General features: G+C 34.9%; 1 protein-coding gene across 1 annotated transcript; it reads left to right on the forward strand.

The window, feature by feature from the left end:
* Positions 1 to 453: 453 nt before the first annotated feature.
* Positions 454 to 8,783, forward strand: LOC128240586 (uncharacterized). The gene is made up of 3 exons (XM_052957279.1): positions 454 to 695; positions 3,065 to 3,346; positions 4,228 to 8,783. Exons 2-3 carry the CDS (start codon positions 3,152 to 3,154, stop codon positions 7,102 to 7,104), a joined length of 3,072 nt encoding a protein of 1,023 aa, XP_052813239.1. The 5' UTR covers positions 454 to 695; positions 3,065 to 3,151; the 3' UTR covers positions 7,105 to 8,783.
* The last annotated feature ends 508 nt before the right edge of the window (positions 8,784 to 9,291 follow it).

Below are 9,291 nucleotides of genomic sequence, written 5' to 3' on the forward strand. Positions count from 1 at the left end.
CTACCTCTCTTGTCGCTGTAAGATGCTTTCCCGTCATTATTTCGAGTGTCGAGGCCCTAACAACAACTCCCGTTAGCATTAGTGTCGTTGTTACAACTTCCCGCGTCTTTTTCAGTCACGTTTCAGTGTTTTAGATCGTCAATATTATATTTGTTTAGTGCGAGTGTACTTGATATATGTTGAATACCAAAGCAATGTTCAAATAATCGTACGTCAATCGTTTGCAGAAGTAATCAATAATAGCTTTTTTCAAAAATCATTACTTGTAAAAAATTGGCACGTGGCTAATTAATAAACACTTCCAGCAGTCGACCATAGGTATCTGTGAAAGCTCATTTTTAGAAAATTACTACACATTAAATCCAGGGGAGATAGCCGTGAATGTGCTCTTGTTACGTGATCTGGTAAAGTGTTGAGTGCTCCAAATTGTGTGTATGTTGGTATGTTATAACATTTTGGCGGTATCACGCTGGTCAGCGGGCTTCTAGAGATACGTTACCCATACTGATAGTATTGAATGTTTGAACTTAAATATAGATGTTTAAACTTAAATAAAGATGAACAACATGAACAAGTGTTAAGGTGATCAATCGAAAACGATAACAGTCATGAACTTTTGGTTATAATGTTTAAACTTCCTTGTTCAGAAAAATGATGGGCGCAAGCTTGGAGAATCCACTTACTGCAATGTAAAGGTAACAACCTCTGTTCTTTATACCAAATCTAAGGTCAACATGATTACGTAAGCTTGTTTGTGTTTATTTTTTAGTTGTCTAGATTTTGCTATGATTTATTAGATTATTAATTATGGATATTGTTCCTGCTTATTTTCTTTTTTGTCATCAAAACACTTTAAGTTTTCATTAAATTCAACCTAAAAAAAAACAATGACACATTTTCACAATTGTTTTACTAAGATACTTAGTGACCGTTAATAAAGAGGAGTTGAAACTTTGGTGTTCATGACTAATGGATAGCTGGATGGATGGACGGACGGACGGACGGACGGATGGATGTGGATGAATGGATATGGATGCATGGATGGATGGACGGACGGACGGACAGATGGATGGATGTGGATGAATGGATGTGGATGAATTGATGGGTGGATGGATGGATGGATGGATGGATGGATGGGATGGATGGGATGGATGGATGGACGGACGGACGGACGGACGGACGGACGGACGGATGTGAATGGATGGATGGATGGATGGATGGATGGATGGATGGATGGATGGATGGATGGATGGATGGATGGATGGATGGATGGATGGATGGATGGATGGATGGATGGACGGACGAACGGACGGATGTGGATGGATGGATGGATGGATGGATGGATGGATGGATGGATGGATGGATGGATGGATGGATGGATGGATGGATGGATGGATGGATGGATGGACGGACGGACGGACGGACGGACGGATGGATGTGGATGAATGGATGTGGATGGATGTGGATGGATAGATGGATAGATAGTGTTTCACTGTAAGCTTACAGCGCATGAGTAATACATATTTTAAACAATATTATAGAGAATAAAACATTTCCGGTATGTAAAATAATTCTTATCTTATACGTTTTCATCAATTTCTATATCAGATGACAAAAGATGTTTTCAAAAGGATTAACAATTGAATGTGAGAAGATGTAATCCAATACATTTTTTGCAACGGAATATACAATTTTCAACAATAAAATTACAAGTGAAAAATTTAATTCGGTTGAATAATGAGTTATGAGAAATGTAGTTTTGCTTTAAAATATACATGGTTTGTAAAACATCAGATTGACAATAACTGTCTTATATTACGAAAGGTCACCTGAAAAAGTCGATATTCTCTACTCAATCTGCATACAACGCAATGTCATTGATATCGCGTTACATCCTATCTCAAATCTAGGGGTATGCATAGTTTGGCAAGTTTGCATAGGAAGCAGGTAAACTTTAAACTTTAAACAACGAATCGACCAACGGCTTTATTTAAAAATGCACTCTTACTCCCAAGTAAGATTTACCACGATTTATATACATGTAATTGTTTTAATATACCGAAAAGGATGAATGAATGTCGAAAACAATATTTTTATTAAGAATACCGAGTTTAATTTGAATGAAAGATGCGGAAAACACGGTAATTTCTACCTTATGAGATGATAGTAGATCGCAGTAAATCTTTTAGCATTCACCAATCATTTAATATTTTTGCGTTTTCATCTATTAGATACACGGTTACAATCTTGTTATCAGTTATTAATAGTATCCATAAATGCATTATTTAAGTAAGTATTATTAAGTAAGTATTATTAAGTAAGTAGTTTAAGGTATAATACTCTAATTTAATGTTTGTTATACATGTGAATGTATTGATTTTGAATAAGAGTGTCACGTCAAACGATTAAACCATATCCACTTTACCAGTAAAATCCATATTTAACTGGAGGTTTTAAATAACGACAAACACAGGGCTTGAACACGACCATGGCATTTATAGTTTATATACAAATATTGATCAACTTAATGCATAGGACGATTGCAACCGTCAAACACATTAATTGAGTACCGGACTTTATAAGTGTTACATTTTTAATCTATATGTGTCTATTGGACACAATTCTTGATATACTATAGCATATTGTAATTATTCATACTGAATACTATGTTTCATATATAGCTATGCCTGTAGTTTTGTATTTCACATGATGCTTGGGTATGAATCAATAAACATTATGTAACTCCATTTGAGATCTTATAAATCTAACCCATTCCGGATGTTGTTGTAAGAACTACACCAACAGCGCAACATAAAGGACCGCACTTCCGTAAGTGAGGAAGGGCACCGAATGATCCCTTTAACTGATGCAAACTTTTTTCAAAAATGGAAATTGCTCTTTCTTTTCTCGTTTTTTTTTTCTTTGTTGATTTTAAACTGATGTTCATTATCCCCCAATGAATGTCCCTTGCATTATTGATTATAAATGCTCACGGTCTTGTATGAAGTTTGTTTCATAATCATATGCTATCTTAGAATATGTATGCATTGTAATATAATTTCAGAAACGGTTTACGTGGACGAGATCAGCAAGATCAGGGCGATAAAAGTACTTTTATTGTTACCCTTGAGCGAAAGGAGCAAAACGGAATATGGATAACGTCAATAAACGTGTGGATATGTTTGAAAAACTGTCCCGAGAACAAAACATTCCGAATGAGGTCGTTAAACTTAAGACTAAAACAACAAACCGCCCCGGAAAAGCAGTTCAACGGCGTATTTCGATGTTTGAAAATATGTCTGACAAACAGAATATTCCAACTAACGGATTGAAATCACAACCAAAGGTAAAAATTTCAGCTTTTGAGCAGGTACGAAGTAATAAAACTGCGCAAGGACATTACAAAGTCGGCTCATATAATTATCATTACATTATTTGAAGATATATACGAGCAATCATAATAGGAAATAGGTGAGGAGACTCTTGTATGCACTGTGCGATACCTAGTCTTTTGTATTCACATAAACATATTATAATAGAAAATGTTTCAATATCGTTCCTAAAATCTAAAATACAACATGCAGTGAAAAACAAAGAACTTCATATTGTTCTCAACCATATAAACCAGGTATCATTTCACATTTGTATATCCATATTATTAAAAGCATTTATATTTTGATTCCCCCTTTTTGCTTTCGCTTCTAGGTTCAAAAACCCTGCAATTATAAACAAATAAGCCAAACACCACGATCGATTACTCATTTATATCTTTCTGTTGATGATTGCGTTGTCATCTTCACTTATTTTGCGAGTATAGGTCTCTCAATTTATCCCTCCACTCTAAAACCACCATGTAATTAACTTTGTATGTATATATTTTTCCATTTTTGTGTATATAGAAACGTGCATTATTTGACATTAATATTGTATTTTGGTACCAACTGAACCTGCTGTATATATGTTTTGCTCTCCATATATGGAGGAAATAAAAGATCTATATCTATCTATCTGTCTATCTGTCTGTCTGTCTGTCTGTCTATCTCGCCTCGTCTCGTCTCGTCTCGTCTCGTCTCGTCTCTCTCTCTCTCTCTCTCTCTCTCTCTTAAAGCAATTTTCACAAACAATTTTATGCTTACCAATAAGATTTTTTTGTGTCTAATGGTTATATGTTTGTAGATAACTTTAGCCTGTCTATTTGGATTAAAATAAGGGTGAGTTTACTTTTAGTTTCAGAATGAAGATGAAAAGACAAACAAATTCATTGAAGAATGTTTTGCCGACAAGACGAAGTGTCCGTTCGACGGTCGACTGAGACGACTTAACATAAAGGAAATAGACCACATAATTGCATTTTGCGATGGTGTTCAAATTCAGAAAGGGAGATTTGCAGATGATTTGTGTGGGTCAGTCCACTACAACTCAAAAAGTCTTCCAGGACTTAATATCCCTGTTGCATTAAAAGACATACAGACCAAGAATGTCGACGCCAAAAACTCAATGAAGAATGAAGAAACGGCAGCAATTCTACGACATTTCGCAGTTGTGCCAACTTTTGCAAAGTATAAAAGTCCAGATGAAAACAGAATATGTTTCTTGTCAGCATTTATGATAAATGGTGACTTGGAAGAAGTTTTAAAAGATGATAATGTTCGTGCTATACGTCGTGAAAGCATTATTCTTTCTCAGGAGCTCCGGACTAAAATCATGTTACAAATTGCTCAAGGTATTGCGTTTCTGCACTCGTCCACAGAAAACAAAAAGGGTCTGCTACATCTTGATATCAAATCGGCAAATATATTCCTCGACTCAAAATTCAACGCTCGGATTGGAGACTTCGGAAATGCACGCGAGGTGAAAAGTCTGAAAAACAAACAAAAACCTGAGTGTGACAGTTATTATGGAACACGTGGATATTTACCAGACCAGATATCAACAATCTCGAAGGAACTAGACTATTTTGCTTTTGGTGTTACAATGTTGGAGTTGCTAACTGGTGAAAACCCTTGCAGTGTTGATTTCGATCAATACTGTCAAATTCGATTGGAACAGTGTCGTAAAATAGAACAAATTGTTGAGCAGCTACAGGATACCTTGCAAAAGGGAGACCGTCGCCAAAGCGTGTGCAGTACAAAATGCAAAACACGAATAAACAATGTAACTGTTCATAAAATTGTAAAATCTGCAATTGCAACTCTAAACTGTTCCTGTGATGATAATACGTGCATTGAAAAGCAATGTCGAAACATGATGTCAGAAACACATGAAGAAATCATGACAAACAATATGTGTGAAAGTTGTTTGGAATTTAAACAAGGTATAAAAACAAGCATTTCCGATCTTGAAAAACTCAAAGAAAAGTTATTATGTAGAAGCAGTCATCCTGAATGGCTTAGAGATCTTAAGGATAATGAAGAACTCTGCAAATGTTTTCATGGCAAAATGCATCGATTGTTTAAGTGGAAGATCAATCAAAATGAGATAGATATTGCACTCAACTGTCTCAAAGTAGTTACATCTCAAAGCAATTTTTCATTTCAAAACGACGTGGTTTCCAGACTTTTGCACATTGTCCGACTAAAGAATTTGCGTCGCTGGCACAAACCAACAGCTGAAAACTGTGAGATATGTTTAATAAATCCCAAAATGGCAAATGAAGTAGACAGGGAAATGTTCGTTCATGAAATCTCATGTGTGTCTAACATGGTGGTCTGCAGTGAATGCGCCAATAGTCATTACCTTAACCCAGTTGGGTGTCATTCTTGCGACGATGGTCATCCGCTAACTTCTGGGCAAAATACAGCCGTAATTTGCATCGCTGGCGGGGGAAAGGGAGCAGATATCTTCCTAAATGATGCAAAGAAAGTTAAACAAACGTTTCAAGACATGTTCAATTCACCTGACAAATACCATTTTCTCATCGAACAAAATAAAGAAACATATCAGAAACGATTAGAGCGTGCAATTGAAGGGATTAACAAAAATAAAGATATATCCACCTTAATATTTTTCTATTCAGGACACGGATCGCCAGGAATGCTAGAGCCTTCCAATGCAGAAGTAATTACAGTAGATAAATTTCAAACATACCTAAAGAGTTTGAATCATGTAAATAAGTTTTTCTCTTATTTTGACTGTTGCTATCCATTTACAATCAAAGGGAGTATGCTTAAGTGTGGCTCTGTGAAAAGCTTTCAGTACAAAGCAGCCACCACTTCCGACACTAGTGAAGTTTTTCAGAAAAAGAAACAGAGTGACTTTACAACGCTTTTTCTGCAAGCATTGAAGCTAAATACGGAAAAAATAAATTGCTTCCATGTAAAAGACTGTAAAACTTGCATTCTATATAAAGAAAAGTTCATGGATAAGCATTGCTACTTAGACTCTGACGACATTTTCAGTTATATAGAAGATCATAGAGTCCAAGGCGTGGACTTTACTCCTTCAAAGGCAACGACAGGGGGTGAAGTAATAAAGGAGGATAGGCTGTTTGTTCCAGCAAATAAACTTGTTAAAATGCAAGTGCGGTTGATATTGCCTAAACAAAATATAGAGGGAGGTGAATTAAACTATGATCAATATATATATGTCAACCCCAGATTGGAGTTTAATGACATACGCCTTGGTCTTTTCAAAGATATGTTCGGAGTTGATATCGGAGAAGTCTTACACGAATACGCAGATGTTTTGTCTATTAAAGTTGCAGCGAGAGGCAACGAATGTTTGAGTAGTAAGGATTTGTTTGAGATTTGGACCTCAAAGCAGCTTGTTGATGTTTCCCTTCGCAAGTACGACGATATTAAAAAAGGACGTATTGGAATATTCATAGAAGTAGACGAACAAAGAAATCACCAAGATGGAATTGAATTGGTTCTCGGACATTTGTTTGATAGTTCATTTGACTTAAGGAACACGATTGATAACAGAGGAGCATTAACTTTAACGTGTTGTGAATTCTGCAAGTATGTTAAATTGGGAAGTCCAGTCCATGATCTTTCATCGTACTTGAAACAAAGAGACGACTTCGAACAGACCAGTATTATACTGACTGTTCCATTCAACTATTGTAAATTCGTTTGTTTCAAACTGATAGGGGGAACGCCCTGAAATAAAAATACAAAACGGTATTATCTACGACCCTTTGATTGGCAAGATATTTTGAGCAAAATAAAAGAATACCACATCGGTAATAACAAGAGTCTGCGGCAAAAAAGTACGTTTTGTCTAGTTTAGCAATTATGATGCTAGGGGTCTGGTTTATTGAAAAAGGTGTGCATGCTTTACGGCTATCTAGTGACAGACAATGAAGATGAAAGACAAGTTAAATTAATGATGATGATATGTATTGTATACATTGATCTCTGTTTTTATACATATGAGAATGTTTATGAATGTAGATGTAAAGATGTTGTGTATGTTTAAAGATGATGATTATTATGATGATAAAAAACATGGTCATTTATTTTATGCACCAATCTGTGTTCCATAAACTCGTGTGTTTTGTAAAAGTAAATGTATTTCATTGATGATGTTCTTGTTGCCACTTGAGCACTGCTTTGTCAGAAACTTGTCGAAAAATTAAGATAAGGCTTTAATAAAAAAAGTTTTATAGATGGTCGCACAAAGTGATCAAACTGAAAGTGTAAAAGACAACAACACTAAAACGATACAGACAAATATGTCAAACGACTGATTCTAGAGACGTACCCGGTATGCCAAAATGAGAAATTTGGTTGATCTGCTAGTCAAAACGTATATGTATCACGGAGTGTTCGAAGGTTAAACCGTTATTGAATTCGTTTACATAAAATCGTTGACTGTTGACTTATTGACCTTAAAAACAGTTGGGGTCATCTACACATGGCGAGAAGGCAACACGATACGTTGAAAATATCAGTAACAAGATGGAAAGCCCGATGTCGATAGAATTACAAACAGTCAATCACGATTAAGCTGTGAGAAATAAAATTGTAATGACTGTACGAAGCCGATAAATATATTTCTAAGTAATATGGCATTCTGTACAAATATTGTCCATTTCGTTCCAAACGTTGCGAATATACACTGAAACTCGATATTAAAATGCATGGTTCTTTCAAATGGTTACACGTACATAGTTCTGGTTTCCATAACTTTAATGTAGATATTTATGTTGTTGATGAACACGTCCCAAAAGGTAATATATAACGTGTTCGCTGCAGTTCTTTCGCTAACACGTACTCAAACTACATGATTATTCCAAATAATGTTGTTCGGACAAAGTTTCTCCCCACAAAGTACGAGTTCAGTATACACAAAACCGTAAGAAAAATATTATTTAAATAAAGATCTTTGACAAACATGGCGTCGAGATTAAGTGGCCATTTTGAATGTGTTTTCATGTATTGCGTCTTGTATAAGGTAAATTACTACCGGAGACCATAAATTTTGGTAAGTGCTTTCAACATGTGTATGTGTAACAAATATTAAAAACAAAGCCATTAATAGTGAGTCTGAATCTTCAAAAAATGTATTCTCTGCTAAATAGGTGGAAACCTTTTCGAACCATCAAATTCTCCCATAAGACAGTTTGTCGACATTATTATTACGTATCTTATCTTAATTGTAATGTAACAACCTACTGTTGCCTTATTTCAAATGTTTTCGATTTGCATGTAAAGCGAATCTACATTGATAATTTGGTGTGGACACGTGGAAGTCCATTTAAAGTTTCTATATTTGCTTTATTAGAAACGACGGATTTTCTTATCCTATCACACTGTTGTAAATAAATTGAATCCTTTATCTAAGAGAAATTAGCCTTCAGTAACTTTATTCATATAATGAAATAAATAATTGCATTAATTTCGATAATAAATACGTTTGAATAATATGTTGGTAAAAGTATTTTTCCATTTGTTTTTCTTATCTAGTATTCACTTAACTTGGAATTCCATTTTCTATCAGACTTATGGTTGCACTCTCACAGATACCATTTTTACAACTTTTTTTTTTTGTCTTGGAAAGAGCAAATTTTGGCGTAAATATCTGCAAACCAATGATAAAAGATTGCCGAGGAAAGATCAGATTGCAGATTTTCATATTTCCGTTCGAAAATTAATGTTTTATGTCTGAAACCATTACAAACGGTTTTAAAAGAAATGCATAAAACATCAATTTTTGAACTTAAATATAAACATCTGTGATCTATCTTTTTGTCAGCAGTCTAATATAACTGGTTTCTATGGAATTCGCAAAAAAATCAAGACAAAAAATAAAAAAAGGTTGTCAAAACGTTCAATCTGTGAGAGTGCA

The sequence above is a fragment of the Mya arenaria genome, chromosome 7 (genome assembly GCF_026914265.1).
Source record: "Mya arenaria isolate MELC-2E11 chromosome 7, ASM2691426v1".
Lineage (NCBI taxonomy): Eukaryota > Metazoa > Mollusca > Bivalvia > Myida > Myidae > Mya > Mya arenaria.

Excerpts from the sequence above, each read along its gene's own strand:
- LOC128240586 (XM_052957279.1), top strand. The coding sequence starts at position 3,152 with ATGGATAACGTCAATAAACGTGTGGATATGTTTGAAAAACTGTCCCGA. Across the intron at positions 3,347-4,227 it reads GATTGAAATCACAACCAAAG|TTTCAGAATGAAGATGAAAA; the intron begins GTAAAAATTTCA and ends GTTTACTTTTAG.